This window comes from Hirundo rustica, chromosome 20 (genome assembly GCF_015227805.2).
Source record: "Hirundo rustica isolate bHirRus1 chromosome 20, bHirRus1.pri.v3, whole genome shotgun sequence".
Lineage (NCBI taxonomy): Eukaryota > Metazoa > Chordata > Aves > Passeriformes > Hirundinidae > Hirundo > Hirundo rustica.
This window is the reverse complement of record NC_053469.1, coordinates 10,409,362-10,435,573: the sequence shown is the minus strand read 5'-3', so window position 1 is coordinate 10,435,573 and position 26,212 is coordinate 10,409,362. Positions and strand designations below refer to the sequence as shown.

At 54.6% G+C, this 26,212-nt stretch overlaps 2 protein-coding genes across 2 annotated transcripts; one reads left to right on the top strand and one right to left on the bottom strand.

Moving 5' to 3' along the window:
* Positions 1-44: 44 nt before the first annotated feature.
* NOXA1 (NADPH oxidase activator 1) lies at positions 45-16,227 on the top strand. Its single transcript, XM_040083466.1, has 15 exons — positions 45-218; positions 1,988-2,070; positions 3,403-3,511; positions 5,661-5,795; positions 6,820-6,927; positions 7,609-7,668; positions 8,219-8,256; positions 8,940-9,081; positions 11,422-11,475; positions 12,137-12,209; positions 12,346-12,404; positions 13,537-13,706; positions 14,702-14,807; positions 14,889-15,012; positions 15,230-16,227. Exons 1-15 carry the CDS (start codon positions 45-47, stop codon positions 15,325-15,327), a joined length of 1,533 nt encoding a protein of 510 aa, XP_039939400.1. The 3' UTR covers positions 15,328-16,227.
* Positions 16,221-26,112, bottom strand: LOC120761803 (ectonucleoside triphosphate diphosphohydrolase 8). Its single transcript, XM_040083467.1, is given in 11 exon segments — positions 16,221-16,978; positions 17,865-17,999; positions 18,154-18,264; positions 18,661-18,921; positions 19,415-19,645; positions 20,194-20,353; positions 20,850-20,911; positions 20,914-21,002; positions 22,003-22,120; positions 22,536-22,667; positions 25,999-26,112. Coding segments are annotated over 10 exon segments (1,479 nt in total). The 5' UTR covers positions 22,656-22,667; positions 25,999-26,112; the 3' UTR covers positions 16,221-16,786.
* Positions 26,113-26,212: the final 100 nt, after the last annotated feature.

The following is a 26,212-nucleotide window of genomic DNA, read 5'->3' as shown; positions in this document are numbered from 1 at the left end:
CGCAGCCCCTCAGCCCCTCAGCCCCGCGGCCCCGCGGCCCGGCCATGGCGTACCGGGAGCTGGTGCGGCGCTGGCACGAAGCCGTGCGGGCGGCGGACCGCGGGCACTGGGACGCTGCCCTGGACACCTTCGGCGACATCGCGGAGCCTCCGGCCAGGATCTGCTTCAACATGGGCTGCGTGCAGCTGCTGGCCGGGCGGCCCGAGGCGGCCCTGAGGGTGAGCGGGCCGGGGAGCTCCGGGGGAACGGGGGGATCCCGGGGACGGGCGACTTGGCTCCCCCGGGTCCGTCGCGGAGGGAATGATGCTGGAACTAGATTTGAAATCCAGCGTTTTGTGTCCTGCTTGTCCAGCGGGAACGCGAGCGGGGTTGTTGAAGGGTGAATGGTTTGAGGAAAAGGTTTTAGCAGAGTGAATCGTAGAAAAGTGAAAAAGGTTGAAGTTAAAAAGGCGGATGTGGCCGCTGAGGATGGGGTTCAGTGGTGAACTCTGTGATGCTGGGTTAACAGCTGGACTCGATCACTGAGGCCTTTTCTGACCTTAATGATTCAGTGATTCCATGGTTCTCAAAATACTCTGAAAATCTGGATGAGTGGACAGAATCATTTTGAAACAAGGTAATAGAGACAGAGTACTTAAATTAGATTCTAGAAACTGCATCCGGCAATGTACTTTAAGTTTTGTCTAAGCTAAATCAGTTAAAATCGTGTCCTTTAGGTGAACTTAGCTCATTATCATGTGGAAACCACACCTCTAAAGCTCAGCCTGCCTGAATCCAGGTGAAGACCTCAATAAATTTAAGATCTATGGAAGCTTTCAGTCAAAGCAGGAAAAAGATTATTCAATAGCCATTCCGTAGGCATGGGTTTAGACATGAGATGCGTGTATTTTGAAAGTAAAAATATGTTGCTTGGCAGCGGAGACTGCCAGAACAAAGCTGCTGTGTTGGAAAACCACTGGCCTTGGGAAAGGAGAAGAGGTGGTCTGAGGAAAAGCCTTTCTGTGACAACACCTGCCGTGTCTGCACATCCATCCATCCATCCATCCATCCATCCATCCATCCATCCATCCATCCATCCATCCGTCTCCAGTGAGGGGATGCAGACAAACCTTTCCTCAAACAGTGCAAGGAGGAGCTGAGGCTGTGCTGGAGGGGCTGGGGCAGCACCATGGAGCCCTAAGCAGGGCAGTGGCTGTTTGGGACACAAGGAGCACATGGCAGTGGTGCTATGGCGATGAGGGAGAGAGCTCAGGAGAGACTTCTGAGCCCCAGTCAAGGGGCAGTGACTGGGAAGAAGCTTAGCTCTACTTCCGTGTGGATCAACGGTTGGTTGTTGTTATTTCATTTATGGCCCAGTGAGGCAGACGTTCCAGCACAGTTTGTGTGGGGTGACAGGGACTCATTTTCACCAGCAGTGCTGTTCCTGTTCAGGCAGGGTCAGGGGCAGCTGGACTTTCAGCAGTCGTTATTCCCACAAGGTGTCTGCAGTGGGAAGGGAAGAAGCACACCCCTGCTGCTGCCTCAGGAGGTTTCTTGGCTCTCCCAGCATGCTGAACCATGAGCTGCTGCCAGCTTTGCAAGCACTGCCTGTATTTAGCTGGAGCACTGAAGCAGAGTTACTGACTTAGAGGCCATTGTAGGAAGCCTCTCACCCTTTCACCTCCTTAGCCTTCCCCAGCCTGGCCAGTCCCGCTGCTCCCACTGTCCTGGCCAGCTCTGCTTCAGGCTACAATTTTCCCATTTTAAGTAGCTGGATGGCCAATGCAGCTCATTTATGTCCAGTCCATTGTAGCAAGGAGGGGTAAAAGCCTGAGACTCAGTTCATACAGAGCCAAGACCTGAAAGATGACTGAGAGCTGTGTCTGGCCCCTTGGAGCTGGACAGGAGCCCAGGGATTGCCCCTGTGAGGGCAGCTGGGACGTGGCTGGCTGAGTGTGTGTGCCCAGGCACTGACAGGATGGATCCCAGCTGATGTTTTTCTCCTCAGGCATTCGATAAAACCATTGAGAAGGACAATTCCCTGGCTGTGGGATACTTCCAGAGAGGGTTTGTCCACCTGCAGCTGGAAATGTGAGTGAGGTGCACAGCCAGTGCAGTCTTTGTTCTCTGCTTTCAGTCCTGCTTTATTCCTAAACCTAAATGATTCTTTGATCCCAAAATTCACTTCTTCCAGCAACTTTACAGGGTTCACAGGGTCTGCTTTAGCCTTGGAAACCCTGTCACAGGTCAGCAAGTCTTATCTCTGATAAGAGCTGAACAACTCCTGGGCCCCAGAGGTGGCTGACACACTGCATTGCTGTCCCCTACATACAGAGACTCCTGGATGCAAGGCTGCCACAATGTTATGTTGTTTCATATTCATACTCAGATTTTCTTTGGAAGTTAAAAAAATGTAATTGTGCTGTTTGGTGTGTCTTCACATGAGACTGGCCTTCCTAAAAATGCAGCCTGCACACTCTCCTGCCAGCAGACTTTGGGGGCCTGATCTCAGTCTCACTGACAAAATATTGAGATTGCTCCAGAAGTGTCATTGGATTGGTTACTCATTGTTTCCAGTTAATCCCAGTGACATCCTCTTCAGGGAGCTGGGTGAAGTATTTTACAGATCTTCTCTTACCTTTGAGCTTAGTTATTTTCTTTCCTGTTGTTTTCCCTATATTTTCCAGACCTTAATCTCCACAAAATGCCTGACTTTATTTCTGGGAGGGAGTTAAACTGAGCAGTTCTGGCTTCTCTAGTGAAGGGGCTGTGCCTGGTAGAGCCCTAGGCAGGGCTCTCTGGAGCTGCTTCACCACCAGCAGAAGCAAATGTGTCCCAAGGACACCAACTTCAGGGGCACTAGAGCTGGCAGCTGTCTCCTACCCAAAGAGCTGATGGCCTCCAGTGCCCCAGGGCTCCTTTCTTCATCAGAAGCTGCTCCCACCCACCCAAACCCACCTGGGCACCTTCTCTTGGTTGGGTGCCCACTGCACAGCCCTTCCTGGGCCCTTTCTTTCACCGCTTGCAGCCTCAGTGGGCACCGGCATGGATTTCAGTTGCATAGCTGGTGTAAATTCAGACTAATTCCTTCCTTGTCCTCAGAGGTTCTCTCAATTTCTAAATGTTGAGGTTCTAAATTTTGGGTTTCTCAGTTCTGATACTCTGGCCATGAGTGTGCCCTCCCTGGTTCCCATCAGCCGGGTGCCCAGCCCTCGATCCTCTCAAGACATGCACTGGGACAGGCAGGGAGCTCCCAGCAGTGGGTAATCTTTGTTCTTTACAAAGACAACACATCTCTGATGCAGCTCTCCTTGCACAGGCTGCAGAGCAGAATACGTGTTGTTTGCTAGTGTGATTTTTAAACTTCTTAAACAGTCTCCATCTTTTTTAGGCTCAGTCTCTTGTATCACCTCTGCGTTGCAGGTATGAAGAAGCTCTCTCTGACTATCACATGGCCTTCAGTCACCTAAGACAAAATCCCTTCATTGATTACAAGCAGCTGGGGCTGAGGCACATTCTCTATGCCTGGGAGGTAAGAGGCAGCCTGGCTCAGCAATCCTTCCCCACTGTTGGGAGTGTCAGAAGCGGGCATGAGTGAACCAAGATTTTTTCAAGAAAGTGCATTAGAACAGTAAAAATATTCTGCTTGCACTTTTTTTAAAGTAACATAATCATAAAAGTTGTAAATCAATGTAATCTCTGGAAAGTTTAGCAAATTATGCAGTTTGAAAAGTAAAATTGTTCCGAGCAGTTGCACAGGAATTTGTGTATTGAGGCATTTTTATCTTCTCTGTATGAAAACAAAGTGGTGGCTGCCCCATCCCTGGAAGTGTCCAAGGGCAGGTTGCATGGGGCTTGGAGCAACCTGTTCTATAGAACATATATATAGTCTGGGATTCTGTGTAATATTTACGCTTGCTTGCATGTAAATACACATGTAAATTTAGTGAACTCCTCAGATCTAAGAGCTGAAAGAGGTTGAAACATTGACAGATGGGTACAAACCTGATGCGTAATGCAGGCTTGGGGAAATTCAGGTGCATGAAGCCTCTTTCCAACTGCAACAACTGATTTTAATATTCCCTCTGTGCCTGAACTTACACCCTGTGCTCAGGCTGTGTTTGTAATGCTTCATCCTGCGCCTCTTACTGTCACACAGAGCCAACCTGCCAATCCTGTTCAAGGAAGCCCAAAGGCTGAACTGATTGTAAATTTTTGTCATATTTGGTCATATGTAAAGGATTCCTAGAAACTGTCCTTCACTGGAAGGGTTCATTGTTTTCTCCCAGTCTACACACACAGATTGAAAAGCAGATACAGTAAAGAGGATTTAACTCCTTACTTCCGTGAGAGTGAGGAGTCATTGTGTAACTCCAGTCAAGCATCTCAGGCAATTTTCATGCACCTTATATCTGGCAGGAGGAAGCTATCCTTGGCATCCGTGGTATTACCCAAACCTCCCTGACTTTAACAGCTTCAGTGCCACAGTTCTGCCTCCTCGTGGCAGTGAGCAGTTCCCTGGGAAAGGGCTGGGGCTCAGGAGTGTCCCAAGGCGGCTGGGGCCTTTCAGCTGTGAACATATGACCCCTCACTCCAGTCATCACCAGGACATGTGCTGGCACTGTGCTGGCCCTCCAGACTTGGGATCAGCATCCTGATTCAGTTGTATCTCATTCTTACTTGGAGCTCATTTTTCAAAATGCACAAACATCATCCTGCAGCAGAACTGTGCCATCAGCTTTCCCTATGCATGGCCTCTCACGTGCTACAGCTGATCTTTTTGTGAGAAATACATGCATGGTTTGAAAACCCGGAAATATTTGCCTTTTGCAAGGCTGTGACAGTTCTGACTGAGCGAGAACTGCTGCCTTGCCTCCCAAGAGGGCCCATCCCTGCAGTTCCCGTACATGTTCATGGTTGCCATTCCCCACACTCCCAGTCTTCTATTGTCATGATTAAAGAGTAAAGGAAAAGCAGGAAAAGCATCCTATGAGCTTCAGCCTTGTCCTGAGCGGGGCATGCAGCCAAGTACACATGTCCATTCCCAGCTGATAACCCTATCACAGGAGACAAGGAGCTGTCTGACAGTGCTCTGCCTGTGGGCCAGCAGCTTTCCCACACACCGAGTGCTGGCCAGTGACAGGGACAGCTCTCCCACTCTCAATATAGACCACAGCTCCCTAACACCCTGTCTGCAACACTCCCACAGCCTGCACTTCCCCAGGAACAGACTGACATGCTGCTGAAGGGTGACAAGCTACAGCTGACAATTTGCACATTCACAGCCCACTGCAATATGAAATAGCTTCAGTTAAGTGATTTTTCAGTGACAGGGAGTCAGGATTACAAAAATCATTACCTAGTTACATGCAGAAAGAAACCCAAGAAAAGCTTCCTGGCCTTTTGGATGTAGGAAGGATCAGATTTAAACAGTGTGGTACCAGAGTCTTCACCTGCTGTCCTCATGTCTCTCCTCACCTTGACCAGTAGCTCCAGCACACCCAAGCTTTTATTTTTCCTTTCTGATTCTGAAATTTCCCAGCTGTGCTGCTCAGAGTGCCTTTCCTGTTGCTGAATTTTTGGTGTTTTAGTGCCTGTCACTGTTTCTTGGCTGAGTTCAGGAGGTTATGTTGGGTATCCCTTGGTCCTGGCCCTCTGAGTCCCTCCTGTGCCCACTCCAGGTGCTGTACAGCACTGCAGCAGTGCAGTGCCACCTGCAGCAGTGGCAGGAGGCCAGAGTCACCCTAGAGAAGGCTGTTGTGTGGAGACCTGAAAGAAGAACAGCAGTCCTGGAGCTGGCCCTTGAGCGGGTGCAGGTAAGACCATCTCTGTGGGTTCCTGGGTGTGTGCATCAGGCTTCAGCTCAGGGATATGAGCTAAAAGTTGTCTGAGTGTTCCTGACACCTGCATGTTCCTGCCATCCACCCACCTGCTTGGCCACCTGCTAGCACAGTCTAAGCCATTTGCACATGATGCTCTGCCAAACCAGTGCTTCAGGTGATCGAGGAACTCCATCACCCCCAGGTGCTTCAGTGCCCGGAAACACCACAGTGGAGAATTTGGGGATGACCTCTGTGGCTTCCTGGTCCCTCATGTTCAGGAGCTCAGCTTGTCCTGCAAAACCAGTTGCCTTGTGCAGTGTTTCAAGTGCGGAACCCCTACAAGTGCAGGTCTGGAGAGTCTCCCTTTTCATGGCACTGGCTGGCTTTTTTTTTACTCCCTTTGGACTCAGAAACAATTGGTGGCAGCTCAGGTATTAATGTCAATCACTTTTAGAGCTTAAGTAGAGTGTGAAAGTGTTTCTAGGGCTGTTTCTAAGTAAAAGTTTCCTGTTAGACTCCTTTATGACCTGGAAACATTTGCAGATCTATGATTTACTCTTCCTGAAGGATTCATTAGTTTGCTACCTTCATACTTTATAAGAGATTCGTACTTTGTTTTTAATGTGATCGTCTCTTCTGGCATCACATTTGTGCTTTTCCAGTGTTTTACTTATATCTGCTATTAGCATGTTACTCTGTGGCTGAACGGAAAACATCTGAAGTCAAACAGAAAAGCTGTTTGGAAATTTTGTTTGAGGAGCCTTCCTGCACTGCCCCCCTTCCCACCCACCCTATGTCAGTCCTTGCCTCCACACTGAGGAGGGGCTGCTCAGCTCTGTGTTTGCTCATGCTTTGTGGAGCCTGAGTGGCCTTTGTCGAGTTCACAGCCAAAATTTTTGCCCCCAGTGTTTTCCTGGAGCTGCTCTTGCACACCTAAGCTGTATTTGTTTTTCAGTGCTCTGATATTTCATTCAGTGTGAATTGATGGCTTTTCGTTTACCTGCTTTCCCCGCCACAGGACCACTTGTTTTTAGAGCCCATGCTGGTTCCCCTTGGGGAACTTTTCAGACCACGGAAGAAGGAGGTTGAGCAGCTGGATTCAAAAGATTTCCTGGGTAAACCCAAGGTAACAGGCATGTGATTTTCATGATTAACAGCAGCAGAAAAACATCTTACCTCTGCCATCTCCAGAGAGCAGTGCTGTGCGGGGACCCAGAGCAGGATGGGTAGAGTTTGCAGCCAGTCCAGGCAATTGGGACACAGAAGCCAAAATCTGTTAGAATTGCCACCCCTTCTACCAAAGAATGCACTTTGGCACTAAAATACCTTCCCAATCTTGGTCACTGTAAAGTCTGAAAGGGCTGAGCAGGTACTCTGGGTACCCATGGTTGCCCTTTTGCTGACAGTGATGTTTTTAAGAGGGGCATGCTGTCCCAGCATGCTGCTGCTCAGCCCTGCATTCCCAGGGGGACAGGTGGGCACTCAGGGGGCAAATGCTTTGTCATATCCCTTAATACAAGGCAGCAGAGAATGTCTCTGACCCCTTCTGTGACCAGTGCAGTCAGAACAGAAAGCTCCAACACAAATAAAGTAATAAATTCACATACTTTTAAAGAAACCTTGGAAAGACTGAAAACCTGGGACACAAATGGTTGAATCTGTCTTGGGAATCTCTGTGTGCACAGCTCCACATTTTGCCTGACCTTGGGATTCCAGAAGGAAATGGCTCTGAGCAAATAATCTTGGATGAAGTTTGGGGGGTCTCTTCGTCCAGCCTAGGTTCACTCAGTGCTTTGTTCTCCTACAGGTGATCTCATCCATCATTCCCAACGATGAGTACATTGGCTTTGAGCCTCTCAGGCCTCAGGTGAGCAGGACAGGAGGAGGAATGGAACTGTCATGGAGCTCCAGAAAGGGGCTCAGATCCAAACCATCAGGGGAAGAGTGGACTCTTGGTAAAACCACTGTAATACCAGCCTGGATCCATGAGGATGTTCAGAGCCAGGCTCCCTACTGGCTGTAAGGGACTTAGTGATGGGAATTTCCAGCCTTTTAAAGATGCATTTTTGGCTCTTTACCAAAGCACCAAACAGCAGTGCTTTGCTGTGCTCAGCCTGTCTCTGCTCATCACTTCAGTAAATGTGTCAGTGTGAGTATGGCTGCCTCACACTGTGCTGGGAGTTCCTTGGAACCAGGGGAGAGGGAAGAGATTGTGTTACTTCCTGATGAGATAAAGAGGGAGGGGAAGGAAGAGAAGGTACATTCTGGTAAGGTGTGGAGCAGCAGACTTTTTTCTGGATGGTGTGGAATGACAAATGGGGTCAAGAGTAAAGACAAAATAGCACAATCAGGAGGTGAGGTGGCACTGCTGCTGTAGGAGGCACTGTTACAAACAGATCCTGTTGTTTCTCCCACAGAAACAGGGCTTTTATGAACCCAGTGGCGATGCTCTGCGGTGAGTGTTCAGTTCCACCTTGGTCGTACCCTTCTCTCACTACTGTTCAGAAAGTCTTTTGTTCTCCGGAGTCTTTGTGTGAAGAGTCCACACCCACTTCTCGCCAAGGGTGGAGTGAATGACAAACACACAAAGGCTTCTGCGGCTGCAAAGGACACAGCAGGTCCCTGGCATCTCTGCAAGAGCCTTTGGGCACTTTGCAGGACTTGATTCAATAGTCTTGGGAGACAGGCATGGATCGTGGCATGCCTGGGGAATGGAAGAAGACAGAGGCTGTGGTACCTGCTCAGGTCTGTGGCAGAGGATGCTCAGCTTTCCTATCTTAATTCCCAGAACAATTCCAAATACTCACAAGCCCTAATGTCCTGAGCCAAAATCATGTTCAAACCCGAAGAAAGTAAATCGTTTTGGTGATATTGTACCAGCAGTTCTTCAAGGCTGTGTTGAATAATTGCTTTGATCTTGACAGCGTTTACCAGAACAATGAAAATTCAGCTGCATTTGGCAAATCAGTGTTTTCCAAGCCCCTTTTGTTCCCAGCTGGACCAAAGAGCAGCAGTGGAAATCACGATTTCCCAACACCCACACCTTACAGCCCGTGCCATTTGGGGTCGGGGCAGTGTGGTGGCTCAGCCATCAACCCCCACGCCTCAGGCCGGTGCAGCGCTCTCCTCTGCCCGCAGGGATGCCGAGTCCGGCTACCACCGAGTGGTGTCCCGGTACCGCGCCGAGGAGCCGGCGGGGGCGGAGGTGGCGGCCGGGAGCCTGGTGTTTGTGCTGAGCAGAGCAGCAGACGGCTGGGCCACGGCCATCCACGATGGGCAGGTGAGGGACACGGGCCCGTGGGCAGGGGAGGGACACAGCTCCATGGGCAGGGAGGGACACAGCTCCGTGTGCAGGGAAGGGACACAGCTCCGTGTGCAGGGAGAGACACAGCTCCATGGGCAGGGAGGGACACAGCTCCATGGGCAGGGAAGGGACACAGCTCCGTGTGCAGGGAGAGACACAGCTCCATGGGCAGGGAATGGACACAGCTCCGTGGGCAGGGGAGGGACACAGCTCCATGGGCAGGGGAGGCACACAGCTCCATGGGCAGGGAATGGACACAGCTCCATGGGCAGGGGAGAGACACAGTTCCATGGGCAGGGGAGGGACACAGCTCCATGGGCAGGGAATGGACACAGCTCCGTGGGCAGGGGAGGGACACAGCTCCATGGGCAGGGGAGGGACACGAGCCCCTGGGCAGGGGAGGGACACAGCTCCATGGGAAGGGGGGGCACACAGCTCCATGGGCAGGGGAGGGACACAGCTCCATGGGCAGGGAGAGACACAGTTCCATGGGCAGGGGAGGGACACAGCTCCATGGGCAGGGAGAGACACAGCTCCATGGGCAGGGAATGGACACAGCTCCATGGGCAGGGAAGGGACACAGCTCTGTGTGCAGGGAGAGACACAGCTCCGTGGGCAGAGAGGGACAGAGCTCCGTGGGCAGGGAATGGACACAGCCCCTGGGCAGGGGGGCACACAGCTCCATGGGCAGGGGGGCACACAGCTCCATGGGCAGGGGAGGGACACAGCTCTGTGGGCAGGGAGGGACACAGCTCCATGGGCAGGGAATGGACACAGCTCCATGGGCAGGGAGACACAGCTCCATGGGCAGGGAAGGGACACAGCTCTGTGTGCAGGGAGAGACACAGCTCCATGGGCAGGGAGGGACAGAGCTCCGTGGGCAGGGAACGGACACAGCCCCTGGGCAGGGGAGAGACACAGCTCCATGGGCAGGGGAGGGACACAGCTCTGTGGGAAGAGAGGGACACAGCTCCGTGGGCAGGGAAGGGACACAGCCCTGTGTGTGGTTCTCCACGAGCAGGGGAGGGACACAGCTCCATGGGCAGGGTTTGGCCCCAGCTCCCTGGCCTCAGTCCTCAGGAAGTCCTTTCCACACCCTCCAGATTTCCTGACACTGGGCTCTCATCAGCCTCCGCCATTCACCTCTGTAGATCCACAAGGGTGGCTTTTGCACTCTCCACCATAGGGGATCCTACTGTGGAGTTGCAGACCTCACCAAGGACCACCATTTAGAGCAGGATTTATCCCCTGAGAGCTCTAACGGAGCTGAGGAGATGGGCTGGTCCTTACCTGGTCTGTAGGGCCTCTGTTCAATGAACTTTGGGAAGGTTTGGGGAGGGTTTCAGCTGTACAGGCAGGTTTTATGAAGGGCTCTAGAGAATTCTTAAGGACTGAGAGCCCAGCAAATCTGACATCTTCCTGCATGCCACAGAGCTGTAGTCTAAACAAACTGAATAGAAACAGATAAACACAACATGGGAAATCTTTTGTTGGCAGAGGCCATTTCTCACCTGTCTACTTCAGTTTTTGAAAGAGCCATTGTATACCCGGATTAAGTTCAGTGAATGTATTACCTGCCTCTCTTTCAAAAAAGTCACAAGATTCTTCATAAGACCATTATAAATCAGTGAGGTGTTTGAGCCAGTGCTCAGTGAGAACCAGTGCTCTGAGGACTAATAAAATACAGGACTAAAGGTTGGGTATAAATGAACATGTTTTTCTTACTTTCATTTTTAAAAAGAAAGGATGTCCCCACAGCAAATCCTCCATGACAGAAGCATTTACCATATTCCTAAGTGATGTAGGAGGAGCCTAAAGCATCTAACAGGAAGCTAACAGGAACAGTTACACAAGTATTTTGATGTGCTGGTTGACTGCTCAGTGAAGTGCCAGGTGAAATTCAATGTAGAAAAAATAACAATAGACCCAACAGGAAAGAAAGCATTGTAAGCAAAAAATTGCAATGCTCGGTTGAAGTGAGCAGCAGTGATTGTTAGAAGACACAGAAATACTGCTGGACTGGTACCCCTGGGCATCCTTGCTGCTCTCTGCCTGAGCATCTGTCTTGAGAGCAGGGGATTTGGCCTGTTCCACTGCAGCCACTCCAGCAGCAGCTCTGCTCCCAGCAGGAGAAGCTGCAGAAGGACCCTTGGATTTGGCCCAGCAGTTTGTGAGCACTGGGCACTTGGGTGGCTGGGGGTGACCCCGGCCCCCCAGGCACTTTTGTGTGGCCATAGGGGTGACAGGCAGTGCTGGGGTTGGGCTGGGGTCGCTGGGCTCCTCTCTCACCCTGCTCTGCTCTGTGTCCCTCTGCAGAAGCTGCACATCCCGAGCTCTCTCCTGGAGCCTGCCTCAAGGATGGATAAATGGGTGAGCTGGAAACCTTGCATCCAGGGGGAGGGAGGGACCAAGGCATACATTTGGGACATTTATCTGTAAGATTATCACAGGGTGGGACAACTCTGTAAGAGAAACATAGAGTATGCAATAGTGAGACTATTGACTGAAGACCAAGTGCTCTTGGATGGGAACAACAGAAGAGTTAGGAGTAGGAAAAATCCCTTTGACTCAGGAGAACTTCATCTCCTATCTTCACCATAGGCATAGCCACATATTATCCCAATCATTTTCCATCTGAACCCAGTGTGGAAAGGTGCAGCTCAGCCCCCTGTTTCCTGTGAGAGAGTTTTCAAGCACATGGTTGTTTTGATGTTGCTATGATTTTTTTTTATTGTCATTTTTCCCCCTCCAAATGAATCCCTGGTACACACATGGGCGTTTGCACCATGGATGTGTCACTGTGAGCCAACCCAAGTCGGGAGAGCCCTCAGCACAGGGAATTGTCCCCAAACCTCTGCCCACAAGAGCCTGAGCACTCCACCTCATCCAACTTTTCAATGAGCAGCTCTCCCTGGGGCTCTCCCTAGGGTTACACCCACAAAACTGTGGCTGCCTGCAGCCTGTCACACACCAGCCTTGTCCAGGCTCCCGTGCTTTCTGTCCTTTCCTTTCTGATGCTGTTCTGTTGCAGAAAATCAGCACTGGGATTCCCCTTCCTCCTGCCCAGGTGCCTCCCAGCCGTCTCCACTTGAAGCAGAAGCCAGGTAATCCCTGGGCAAGGGCCTCAGTGGGTGAAGCTGTGCCCAACCCCCACTCTTTAGAGGGGGTGAGGAGGTGATGGCCCTGCTGCAGTCTCTGCTGACTGCAGGACTGTTCCCCTGCCTTTGTGCTGTTCTGCAGATCCTCCTGGGGAAGAAAATGCCTCTGCCATTGATGCCAGTGCCCACATGGACTCCAAGGTGAGGTGTTCCACAGGCTGAAGTGGCACAGCCTCAGGAGACCAGGGCTGGGAAAAGCGCAAGATTGTTGCCCAAAATTCCTAAGCAGCTCCCAAATAACTAGGAATAAACCTCCTTTCTCTAACCACTTTTCCATTCTAAAGAGAGGCTCCCATGTGGTCTTTCCTCCCAGTTTGTGACCATCCCGCTTTGTGAGACAGCCCAAGGTTGGCCTGTTGCCACCCTCCAAGGCAACAGGAGCACCAAATGCATCAGAGTTCTTGTGCCATGCTTTACAGCCCACTTTGCAAGAGGCACTTGTCTTCGAACACCCTGCTGTCCCTTCCTCCCTCTTCCTGTGTCCCATTTTCTGTCCCGATCAGTTGGATAGCACAATTCATTCAAATTTGCCTTGTTGGTTAATGTCCTCTGAGGCACTTCCATGCCATTGCCAGCCCCTGCATGTGATGGCCCTGAAATGACTCCTATGGCCCTCTGGGGACACCACCTCTGTCCCCCAGCTGCAGGTCAGCTCTGCCACCCCTCTTTTTAGGGCTTTTGGAGTAATTTTTTCAGGTGTAGTTCAACCAGAAGGCAAAACAACAGAGGAATATGACTGCTCCTCTCCAGCTGGCTGGAGGAATTGGGGCCCTCCTCATACAATTTTGGATTTAGCAGGTACCTGTAAAATCAGAATCAAAACCAGAACTCCTTGGTCACAGGAGGAACATTTCATGTTAGGCTTCAAATCCAGAGTTCCCCCTTTGAAATTCAGGTCTGCATTTTGATGATGTTCTACTGTCACATGGCAGCACAGAGATTAGTGATTGTGTCTGTGTCACCTCTCTTGGTGTAAGACCATATATTGTCAGTTGGGTTTGTTAGTCAGTCGTGGTTCTTCTTAGTCCATGAACTTCATAGTCAGTCTGGGCTCTTCCCCCAGAGGGTGCTGGGCACTGCCCAGGCTCCCCAGGGAATGGGCACGGCCCCGAGGCTGCCAGAGCTCCAGGAGCCTTTGGACAGCGCTGCCAGGGATGCCCAGGGTGGGATTGGTGGGGTGTCTGTGCAGGGACAGGGGCTGGATGATCCTGTGAGTCCCTCCCAGCTCAAGATACTCTGATTCTCCACTTTGACTGACCCCGTCTCCCCACAGGTGGCCCCGAGGTGCGGGGAGGCGTCCCCGGGTGCGGCCCGGCCGGCGGTGCTGCGGCTGCGCTGCGAGTGCTCGCTGGTGCTGCGGGCGCGCGAGGCCCCGGCCCTGCCGGCGCTGCGGGCCCTGCTGCGGGACAGGCTGGCTCAGCAGGCACAGCGGGGCACGCTCAGGTACGGGGCTGTGGCTGTGATGGGGCAGCAGCCGTTCCCCTCAGGACACGGGCGTCCAGCTGCTTCTGGGAACGTTTGTCTAGGCCCAAAGCCCCGGATCCAGCAAAGATGTGAGCACGCAGTTTGCCTCCAGAGGGCAAACCTGAGCGTGGCCTTTGGGCAGGGCAGCAGCGTGGTCCCCACGGGGAGGCACATGCTGTTCCTCTTGTAGTCCCCTCCCAGTACATAAAGGGCTCGGAGAGGGCTGGAGTGACAGGACAAGGGGAATGGCTTCGAACTGGCACAGGGCAAGGTTGGATGGGGTATTAGGAAGAAATCCTTTAATATAAGAGTGGTAAGGCCCTGGCACAGGTTACCCACAGAGATTGTGGATTCGTCATCCCAGGAACTGTTCAAGGCCAGATTGGATGGGGCTTGGAGCAACCTGGTGTAGTATAAGATTCTCTGCCCATGGCAGGGGTTTAAAACTAAATTATCTTTAAGGCCCTTCCAAGCTAAACCATTTTATGACTCTGTGACTCTATGGGCCTTGGATGCCTAAAGGATCTTTCCTAGGAAACTGTACCCTGGTCAAGAAAAAGGAAGAACAGAAGGAAAAACTCTGTGTAGATGCAGCTGCCGAAAGATTGAATTTTGTCCAACTTGGCTCAGCCTGTGCAGTAACAAGGATCAATGCAGAGCAATCTGGGACTCGAGCAGAAGATCCTGGGGTGAGGTCTCCCTGATTGTGACACCCCTTGGGACACACAGTGGCATCAGGAGAGTTTAGGATCTTTCCCTCAAGTTCCTGTGTGAAGAGGTGACAGTTTCACTCCCCACAGTGCCATTTCTGCCCACTGAGCATGTGGGGTGGCCCCATGTCACTGTGCAAGAGGACAAGCTCAGAGGTGGCCTGCAAAGGGGACTGTGAAGACTGAGGGTGGCAAAGGGCTGGGCTTGCCTCCACGTTTGGCTTTAAAGGAGGCGATTTGCTCAGCATTAATGAACGTTTGCAGCTACAGGCTCCTGGATGGCACAGAGCTAGGGACAGTGTCAGGACAGGACGAGCTGGCGAAGGTGTGGCAGCAGCTGACAGAGGGCAGGCTGACACTCTGCTGCCAGGTACGTGGGCTAGGACAACGTCTATGCTGGGCTGGGCTCCAGTCTCTGCTTTGCAACCTCCACGCTGGCTTTTTCCTGCAGGACTCGGACTCCCACTCGGGCAGACCTGTTCTCTACCAGATGCTGGCTCAGCACTCTTACCTGGCACAGGGACCAGGAGACCTGGAGTTCAGCAAGGGAGATGTGCTGGATATCCTCGCTGAAGGTAGCTCTCCAGTCCTGCTGCTGGGCCAGGCTTTTGGAGTCTGCTCTGGGGAGACACTGGGGAAAATGTGGCCTCACTAGTGCTGTCTCAGGTTCATATTCTCAGGAGTTCCAGGCTTGCACTGGGTTTTGCCCAGAGTTAAATTCCAGCCATGAAAACTCTCACTAACCCCACTCATATGGGTCAGGGCTCACTCCTGCTCCTTTATGTTTTCCAGTGAATGAGGACTGGCTGGAAGGACACTGCAATGGCAAGACTGGCATCTTCCCCAAATGCTTTGCCACCCAGATGAGCTGTGGTGCTGCCTTCCTATAGCAAACAGGAGCCTTTTCCCACCTGACTGCACCCCCAGGGGTGGGAGACACTGGTCCCAGTTCATTTGGGCCCCAGCCAGCACCGCCAGGAGCTCTGCTATACCTGGACAGGGGATATCTCCCACTCAGATCCATGGGGTCAGTTCCAGCAGTGATGACATTTCCTATAGCCTGTTCCATGACCTGGCATTTTTACCTCGTGCTTACACTGCCAAAGATGTTTCTGTGCAGAACAGAGAGCAGGGAGAGGGCTCTGGGGTTTGGCTGTGGGAACTGTCCATGTGGCAGCTCAGGCTGCTGGGTAGGAAGAGATTCCTCTGGCTGGGAAGTCTTCATCCCCTCTCCCTTGTTGCTCAGGCTGAGGCTGGGAAGGCTGAGCCTCACTCCCAGAGCCAAGGGTGGCTGGCTGGGAGCAGGGGGCATAACCTTTTCTCCACCTGCCAGAGATGCTGCCCTTTCCAAAGGCTTTTGGAACCAGTTTGCAGTGGGATTATGGGATAACACCATGAGTTAGGACCACTATCTTCCATAGCAAATAGCCTATGGACCTGACCATTCCTTGGCCAGATGCTCTGGGGACTTTTCCTAAGCCCTAAGGCTGAGGTGGGATCTTGGAGTACAGAGAAGAGGCAGCTGTGGCAATCCCCACTGCTCAGCGCAGCTCTGGGCTGTGGGGGAGCGCTGGAGGCCCTGGGGAAAGGGTTGGCTGGGAATTGCAGTGCTGGGCTGGTGCTGCAAGGACTGAAACCCTGTCCAGTTCTTGCAGCTGGGCTGGGCTGGGCTCTGCTGATCTAAACAAAACACTCAAGTGCCTGGAGCTGGAACCTGTTCTGGATTTGGTGTCTTTACAAAACTTGGCTATGTAACTTGAATATAAAATAAACCCTGAGCCAGAGTTGGCAACTCTTAAATCAACTTCCACTTGTGTTTTTCTGCTGAGATATGCCAGTAAGTCTTTTTAAAGACAGCTGACAGTGTCTTTGGGAAGAGATTCTGTCACATACTAGAAAAATATTGCACATTTTGCACAGGGCAGGATACAGATGATGTCATCCCTCTGCTCAGAGTTAGGTGCCCACCACAGCTCTCCATTGCCAGTTGCATCCCAGGGCTGTTGGAAGAGTAGCCCAGCAGGACTGGGAATGCCAAGCAAACTGTGCTAGGCTGAGCAGTGACATTCTTATTTGAAAAACAAAACTGATTTTATTTCTCGTTTGAATTTTTCTGGCTTCATTGAGCCAGTAAGTCTCAGTCAGCTTTTGGCAGTCGGATTAAAGGAGTCTTCCTCTTGGAGAGAGATCAAGACACCTTTGTCATCTTCCACATTCACACATGTGACAGTCAGATCTCCTGAGCAATGGAGATGGGTCGAATGCCTTCATTCTTCACTTTCCACCTCTTCTGCACCACTTCCCTGCCTGGTTTAGTGGTCAGGATGCCTCTAGGCAGGAGGCTGGGAGCTACTTTGTTTTCCAGAAACAGTGTAGGAAAACAGCTACCAGGCCTGCCACGATGGCCAGCACGAGGAAGGAGACAGCCCCTGCCCACAGGCCAGGCTGGTGGCCCTTGACGTGCTGCAGAGCCTCGGCAGGGATCATGTTGGTGAAGTTCAGCATGAAGCCCAGTGTCCACCCGATGTCTGTGTTTGCTGCCTGAGGGGAGACAGCACAGGGCATCATCCAAAAGCACCTCTCCCAGGCACCAGCAGCTTGGTGTGAGGGGCTGAGGGGCATCTCTCCCCTGAGCTCTCCCAGCTGCTGTTCCACACAGCCACCAGGCTGTGGTGAACCTGATCTTGCCAGCAGCAAGTTGCACAAAGAGCTTTCCTGTCTCCCCTCCTCTAGGGCTAAGAGATAGCTGAACATGGATGACTGTTCCAATCCAGGCAAGTCTCTGTGACCTGCATGTGATTTTGGATCTGAGCTTTCCTCCACCCCCATAATCCTTCTAATTTGGCTGCAGAATCAATAAAGTAAAATCAATAAGAAAAGACCTTTCAGATCATTGAGTCCAGCCATCAGCCCAGCATCGCCACCATGTTCACCATTAAGCCATGTCCTCAAGTGCCACATCCACATGTTGTTTGAACAATTCCTGGGATGGTGACTCTACCAGTGCCCTGGGCAGCCTGTTCCAAAGCCTGACCCTTTCCATGAAAAAAAATATTCCTAGTACCTAACTAAGTTTCCCTGGCACAATTTGAGGCTGTCTCCTCTCATCTTGGAAATATTCTGGCCAGGCCATACTCTGGTTCAAAGTGGTCATGGGGCCACCATCACCTCTCTGATAACAACATCAGAGACCAAAGTGGCCAAATCCTGCTCTGCTTTTACCTGTCCACCTTAAAATTGGTTACATTCACAACAGGGAAAGTGAGACATGAGCTGGGTCAGAGGTTTGGGGGCAGCTAAGAGAGAGCAAAGCTCTCCTGGGATCCCTGGGGAGCAGCCACGAAACGGACACATTTCCAGCATAGAGGACTCCGGAGATGCTGGTCCTGAGCATGTCCATCCTCTCCTGCTACCCACACGTGTTTACCTGCCTGCTGAAGTGGATGTTGCTCCAGGTGTGCTCATTGAACTTGTAGCCATTGAGCAGCAGTGTCAGGATGTAAACAGCCACGGAGCAGTAGGTGTGCAGGTACTTCAAATCCTGCGGGAAGCTCTCCACCAGCTGTGGGGCCGTTGGGGACACAGTGCAACAGGGAATGAAAGAGATGCTCAGAAACCATCCCTAGCTCAGGGAACAGCAGGGTTTATGCTCCAAGGGCAGAGATTTGGGACAGAATAAGTACAAGGCTCCTGGCTGCCCTTCACAGGGCTCTCACCTCTATCCAGTTCCTCCTGCAGAATGACAGGACTGTGGTGTTGACTTCACTCAGAGACTGCTGGTGGGTCAGGTTCAAGAAGTGGAAAGTGTAGTAGAACCCAGCGAAGGCCTGGGGGGACAAGGGGACATGGTGAAAACCACAATTCCTTTCTCACCTGAGAAAAGACCCAGGAGGCCCTTTTACCTCAGGAGAGATTCCCACGTATTTCACAGGGTTTTGCATCTGGCACCCCCTTGATGGCCCACCAGAAAGTCTCAGAGCTGACTGATAACCCTGGGGGCTGCTCTTGCACTCTGAGCTCGCTCAGACAAGGTGCTCCCATTTCCTTCCGGGAAGGCTGGAACATGGCAGGAGGCATAGAAGAGCACCAAGCATGGATGAAGTTTGTAGATAAAACCAGCTCTGAGGATCCCTCTCTCCCCACCCCTTTCCACAATCAGTGGCAGAGGAGACTCCCAGTCTATGTCTTCACCCTCCCCCAGGCACAGGACGGAGGCTGCTTACGAAGAACTGTCCCCGCACGGGGGGCTGATAGACCCCATTGAACCCGCACGGCCACTGCGCCCCGCAGCTGAAGTTGAAGAGCCTCTGGACGGCTGTGACACAGGCGGCTGGGTCCCCTGTCCCCGTCACTGTGAGGACAAGGCCAGGGCTGGCCGAGCTTGGCGCACGCACACAGGGGCTGTTGTAGAGCTCTGCCACGGTGAGGTTCTCCTGATACCCCCGCGGGTAGCAGGGGTGCGAGATCTGGGCGCTGGAGCCGGCCTGGAGAGACACAGAGCCATTAATGGGGCTGCGATGCCACCGAGACCCTTCCCACAGCCCATCCCCAAGAGCAGCACCTACACCCCAGCAGGACTGGATGCATCCCACCTGTGAGCTCCCCCAGCATCCCTGCCTCCCACAGCACTGCGCTCTGGTTCTGTCCCAGGGCAGCTGTGCAGGGGCGCTGCTGGGAAACCTGTCTCTGGGCAGAAGTGGAGCAAGGGCAAGAGAACGGTGTCAGCAAAAAACCTACAGATACAGCTGGGCTTGAGAAACTACAAAAACGCCGCTGCGTGTCAAGATGCGGGGAGAAGGGAGCCCTGGCTGGCAACCACCACCACCACCCGCCCAAATGAGGGATTTTTTTGCTTCCCTCGATAAAATCCAAGCCTCTTCTATTCCCAACTCTTTGCCCACAGGCACGCCCAGTGTTGCAGGGGGAGATGTGCCACGGCACTGGGAGATGGCTGAGCTGCCCCCGTGCCCCTGGCACCTGGTGCAGAGCTGCCAGCAGCATCTTCAGGGCCTGGCTCTGCCCGTAGCACAGGTAGCTGTGGCTGTACAGGGAGTAGTTGGCACCGTACAGCCGGAAGAACACGGACGTGTTCCTGTCCTGCACAGGGACCCCGGGCTGGAAGGTGATCTGCGTCGAGGCACCGCCGAGGTCCAGAGCTCCCAGAACCTCGGTGTCCTGCGGATGTTCCCATCTCTCTGCAAATGAGAACTGGCCCAACACACAGCAAGGGTTAGGCTGAACTCCAGGCACTCACACTCACACTCACACTCCCACTCACACTCCCTTCCCCCAAGGGGTTTTGGGCTCAGAAGCCCCAGAGGCATCTCCCACGTGCTCCTGGCTCCCAGTTTGACCCCTGCCTGCCCACATCCTCCTCAACCCACAGACACTTCCAGGGAGCACGGAGGCCTGGCCTCTTGGCTGCTGCCCATCTGCTGGCATCCAGGCACTTGGAGCAGGGAAAAAGGAGCTCTGTCTCCCGGAGGCTGATACCGCTGCCAGATCCCTGGGATCCCAGAATCCACCCGTGTGTCAGCACACGAGAGCACGGGGCCAGGCTGAGCTGGACACAAAGGTGCTGTTATTCACATTAATGGGGTTGAATCTGCAGCCCACGACCACAGGGGACATTTGGTTGGGTGACCGGTGCCCCAAAGCTCCATTCTTCCCTCCTCTGCAAAGAAGGAAAGCTGGCTGCAGCTCAGACAGGGACGTTCTCCCCACTGGCCCTCCCCTGCCCTCTCCCTGAGCTGCACCTTGACCAGTGTCTCCAGCAGGTAGTTGACAGTGATCCAGCCAAAGGAGCCCTCCTCGCTGCCCGTCAGGATGCGAGCTCCGCGGAAATCCACAGGGTACTCCCCAATGGCCTTGGACACCTCGGCCAAGACCTGCTCGGCCTTGCTGCTGTTCTCCTCCCTGCCAGCGAAGGCACAAACACCTCAGGTGCTGCACACCCTGCCTGGCAGCTCTGGGAGCCGGGCTGGCAGCGAGAGGCTGCTGTGCCCTGCCCAGGAGCTGCTCCCAGACATCTCCCCGGCGCTGCCCTGCCTGCAGGCGGCTCCTGCAAACCCCAAATCCCCCACCCGGGGCCTTGGGAATCTCCCTAAAAACGCTGCCCGCAGCCTGTGCCGGAGCACTGGGAAAGTTCCTGCCAGTCTGGCAAAGGGGGCTCATCTCCTCTGGGGCTGCTGCCAGGCTGGGGCTGCAGAGGGCTGGGCGTGTGCCCTGGGCACGGCCAGCGGCTCCCCGGACACCCCACGGCACCGCAGACAGGGATGCTGTGCCCATGCCCACGGCCCGGCCGGGCAGCGTCCCTGTGGCCCGGGGCTTGTGCCCCGGTGCCAGCCCCGGCTCCGGCGCGGTGCAGGAGCGCCAGGAAGGGCGCCAGGCGCCAGCCTGGCCGTGCCGGTACCTCAGCAGCCGCATGCCGGCCGTGGCCCCCAGGTACGTGGGGGGTGTCCCGCTGCTGCTCGGCCGGGAACGATCTTCATGGCCTTATCCAGGCAAGGCTTCAGGCTGGCGCCAGCCCCCGCGGGGTTGTCTGCGTAGCTGGAGATGCCAGGTCCTGCCACAGGGAACGGAGATCGAGAGAGCCCAGTGCCACCCCGGAGGGACAGCACAGCAGGGGATATATCCCCCCAGAAATCCCACTGAGCTTTTTTGTTGCTTGCCCTGGGTAGTCCCAACCTTGCTAGGTCCAGCCCTGAGCCGTGCTCGGTGATGTCCTGCCAGGAGGCAGCAGTTTTACCACGGCCACGTGCCCTGGGAGCCACAGGAGCTCCTGCTCGGGGCAGAGCAGGAGGGCTGCGGGCGTGGCTGCGGATGCTGAGCACACCCCGACCTGGGGAGGCCAATGTGCTGGCCATGGCCAGTCTGTCCTGCAGGACCTGAGGATGAACACAACTGTTTCCCATTTTCCTGATGAAGAGGTAGGATCTCCTGCACCCTGCTGCAAGGGCACGTGGAGCTGATAGGCACACAGAGCTGCCCTTGCACAGCCTCCCTATTTTTAGAGGCTGGCACTGGGTCTGATAAGCCTGCATGGTCCTGCAGTGGGTAGGGACAGGCTCTGGGGTGGAAATCTCTCTCTTTATCTTCCCGGGAGCTTTGCACTCGATGACTGCCAGTAGCTGAGGCACTCTTTGTGTTACACTTTGCCCTCAGCCAGACCTTTGCAGTTAACCAGTAACTGCAACGCTGCTGAACAGGACATGAGGGCAAGGTGAGCTCTGACCCCTCTTGCCCCTGCCCAGGCACCTCTGCCCTGGCCCAGTGGCCTTTGCAGCCCCAGCCCAGCTCCATGGACCATTTATCTGATCCTAGATCTGTTCTCTAGCCTGGGCATTTCCTCTAGAGAGACTCAGCCTTGCATCAAAGCCTGACAGCACTTTTGCAGTAGGAATAAACACGTGGGTGCTTGTAAATGCCCAATAAATAAATAAGCATTTATCACACCTGGCATGAATAAGCTTTGATGTGCGTAACAGCACGCAGGGTGGCACCAAGGCTGGCCAGCCCCAGGTGAGCTGGGCACGGAGAGGGAGGACAGATCCCAGCGCACTCACCGGACACCGAGCAGGCCTCCACCTGCGAGACAATGCCCGTGCCGTTCTCCTTGTCCGCCCGCCACCGGTAGATGTAGAGGGACGTGTGTGTGGAGCCAGCATCAAACACCAGACCGTACTGGGGAGGCAGAGAGGACACGGGGTGTCAGGGGTGCAGAGCAGCATCACCCACTGCCAAGCGAGAGAAGCTCCTGGGGAGCCATCAGAGCTCCCGGTGGGCAGGGCAGCCTTGAGGGGCCAAACAAGAGTGGTGGTCACCAGGACAGAGAAAGTCTGGTGGCACTGCAGTCGCCAAATGTGTTGGGGACAAGGATACATCCCAAGCCCCTGGAGCTGGCTTTGGGATGAAAAAGCTGCATCTGCTGTGGGGCAAGGCACAGTGACCAAATTCAGCCAGACCCACCCAGTCTGTGCATGGCTTTGTCCCCATGTTGGTGACAAACAGCACGGCCTGCCTGAAACCCGGGCAAAATCCAACACCCAACAGGTAGCCAGCAGCTAAGTGAGAGCTGTGCTCCTCCCGAGGGCCCTACCTTGATGCTGGGGGGAAGAAACACATCCTTCACATTCACGACGCTCAGAATGAGGGCGATGACACTGCAGACACAGGTGGCTGCCAGGAGACTGGCAATGGCCTTGGCTTTGGAGCCCATTCCTCCTCCAACCTGCAAGGACAGCCCCAGCCCCCAGCTCACACTCATGGATGGACATGGGACTTTCCCCTTTCCGACAATGAAGCCATTCTCTGGTGCATGGCTGCTCTTAGCATGGAAGAGGATAACATCCGTGGGCTTCTCTGGACCCATTCCAGTAGGGCTGTTGGCAGCCTCAGGGTTGGGACACACTGCCACGCTGAGCACTCCCTCCTTGGAGGATTTTCAGCACGGCTTTTTCAGCCCTGCCTTCTCACCTGCAGCAGGTCCCTCTGTGCCTGGACCCCAGCCCGCTGCCCTGCTCAAGCTGTTGCCTGGCTGGCAAGTCAGCATCTTTCTTCATAGTAGCATCAGTAGGAGAAGCCCAGCCGTGGCTAGCAGGAGTCTCAAGCTGGGAGCAGGATTGTGGCCTGGCAGTGTGACCATCCCCTCTGGGGTACAGAGCCACATCTCTCCAGCACCCACATGCTGCCTCCTCAAAACCTGTCCCACAACACTTGGAACCAGGTCACATCAGTTGCCCAGCAGGCCAAGAATGTCCCTGAGAGGGTCCTCTCTGCTCCAGGCAGAGAAACACATCTCCAGCTGTGCGTCTCCTGCCTGGCCCTGCTCTTGCTGATTCCACAGCATGTAAGAGATGCACAGGGCAGTGTCCATGCCTGCTGTGATCCTCACACCTCTCCTGCAGCCCCAAGGGCAGGCAAGAGGGCAGAGGCAGGAAGCTCCTGCCGATCTGGGCACACAGCCCATAGCCAGGCTGGCATGCCCACAGCGATTGCCCTTGGGACTGGAGTACTTCCCACTTGTCCGTCCAGAGCTCAGCTCCCAGCAGAAACAGCCCCCAGACACCCCTAAGAAATTGTAGCAAAGCAAAGAGTCTGGTTTCTCTGTGGCAGCTTCAGCACAGGGCAGCTGAGATATCCATGTGCTCAGCACCCACAGCTGGCCCAGATGTGCTTTCTGAAATGCACAGCTCTCCCTCCTTGTCCTGCACTGCCCTGCCCCATGCCATGAGCCACACAGGCAGGATGCCTGCTGTGAGCCAGGCTGACCTCGCTTCACACTCCAGCTGAAAACTGCAGATGGCCTGAGAGCCCTGGGTTTAACCCCACCAGTGTTCTGGGTAGAAGCTGGAGCTGTCACTTGGCTACACAATTCTCCTGTGAGTGCACAAAATCCCTGAGAAATTCTCCTGCCTTTTTCCCAGGTCAGTGGAAAGACCTGTGGCGAGGTCAAAGGAGATGCTGATTCCTGTTCTGGAGTCAGCATCTCTGGCAATGAAGAAGGGTGAGCAATCTCCTGCATGGCATGAAATGCACAACAATGAAGAGCAGCTGTTCTTCGGGCCCATGTCATGGGATATGGGGCCACCAAAATCCCTTATCAGACCTTGTCTATAGCCAGGAGCCTTCCCTCTACATTGGCTATGGCCAGAAGAGATCATATGGAATCAGCTGATAAATCCCTGTCATAGAAACAGGTGATTATTAAAGAACTCTTTGAGACATTTAAGTGATCATCGATTCAAAGAGATTTCAGACTCCAATCATTAATCCAGCACCACCATGATAACCACTTAACTGTGTCCCCAGTTGTCTTATCTGCAGTCCTACCAGCCCAGCAGATATAACTGCAAGTAGCCCAGATATAACTGTGCTGTTGGGGTGTGATTCATCTGCTCCAAGTAACAAACAATGGCAAAAGTCCCCAGCCCAGCCTACATCCTGGAAAATTCTGTCCCAGGCACTGAAATGGAAGGAAATGAATTGGTGATAAATCGCACCATGCTGCATGCAGGAGGGGGTGGGAAATGGGCACAGGAAGGGAGCCCAGTGGGTGGGAAACACTATGAGAAGCTGGTTGATATGCCCAGGCTTTCTGCGGCATCCCGGGGCTGGCCAGCTCCAGCACCTGCTACCACCCGTGCAGGACCAGAGAGCAGCAGGACAGGAGGGTGGTGCTGATGCCTCCAGAGCTGCAGAGGAGGCACGACGCTGCACAGTGCCTGCCCATTTCCAGGTGTGCAAAGTTTGCAGCTGTGCCTAGGGGCTGGACTGGGGCCGCACCTGTTTGTGTAGGGCTGGCCGTGACGAAGGGCTTGACAAACACCTGCGGGACATCCCTCACTAGCAGCATCCCTCGTGCACAGGGAGCAGGGTCTCCAAAACTGGGGCAAAAGGCACAGAGCCACTGCTGGATCTGCCTGTTGCTCAGGACAGTGGGGGGCTGACTTCCCACTGGGCACGTTTGGGATTTGAAAGCCGAAAGGGCTCTGAAGATTCTAAGAGGGTGACTGTGGATGCCAGAAGCATCCTTGCCAGGCAGAGCAGTTCCCTGCATCCCACCTCCCACCAGCGCTGGGGCTTGGCAGTGCCCTCCACGCCCGGTCCCTGTCCCCTGCGTGCCCCTCTGCACCCCGCATCTGGGCACATCGCGGTGCGAGCGGCCGCCCCAGCCCTCTCGTCCTGCCCCACCAGCCCACGGAGCGTGTTTCTCCTCAGCACCACCCTCCCTGTTGCCCAGGGCCCGCTCCCAGCCCAGCTCCATCGAGGGGCACCAGCCCCCGGCCCCGCTCCGCACGGCCCCGGCTCACCCCGTCGGCTCCGGCCGCTGCTCCGGCCCCGCCGCGCTCGCCGCGGACCCGGCGCGTACCTGGAGCCGGGAGCCCGCTCCTGGGACAAAGGCTGCCCCGCCGGCGTGGCCCTCCCCTTGGCCCCGGACCAGCAACCTGCCCAGGAGAGCGCTCGTCCGGGAGGCAGCGGGGCTGGGGCTGGAGAGCCGGGGTGAGCATCCGGGATTAACCATTTCGCTGCTGGAGGAGCGGCACGGCCCGGCGAGCTCAGCCCGGGAGCGGGGGGGCTGCGCTGCCCGCGGAGATCAGCGAGGGGACGGATCCCAGGCAGCCCCTGTCCCCGGAGCCTGCGAGCGCCTGGCGCCGGGACGAGGCAGCAGCTGAGCTCCGGGAGCCTCAGACAGGCCTGCCCGACCTGCGGCACAAACGCCGTGAGGGGCCGAGCCTGCCCTGTCACCCTGCTTCACCCTGCTGTCACCCGGCTCTGCAGGACCCTCACTGTCCTGCTGCAGGCAGAACCGGGATGGCAGCGGGGCTCGGGACAGGAACAGGAAGGACCTGGAAGGTGCAGAGCTGCCCCCACAGCCACCCACGTGCGACCCATCCCGACAGGCAGGGACCGAACTATCCCCACGGTTAGGGAGCCATCCCCATCGCCAGGGTCCTGTCTGTCACCATGGCCATCACGCGTCCACGGCCAGAGTCACGCGGCTTGGGGACAGTGCAGGCAGAGAGCAGGCAGGGGATGGGCAGAAATGCAGGCAGACGTACCGGCAGAGCAGGGCAGAGGTGCAGGCAGAGGTGCAGGCAGCGAGCAGGCAGGGAGCAGGTGGCGTGTGGGAGTGTGGTGCAGGCAGGGGGGAGGCAGAGGTACGGGCAGGGTCCAGGCAGGGGAACGGCAGGGGTACGGGCAGGGGTACGGGCAGGGATCCAGGCAAGGGTACGGCAGGGGTACGGGCAGGGGTACGGGCAGGGGTACGGGCAG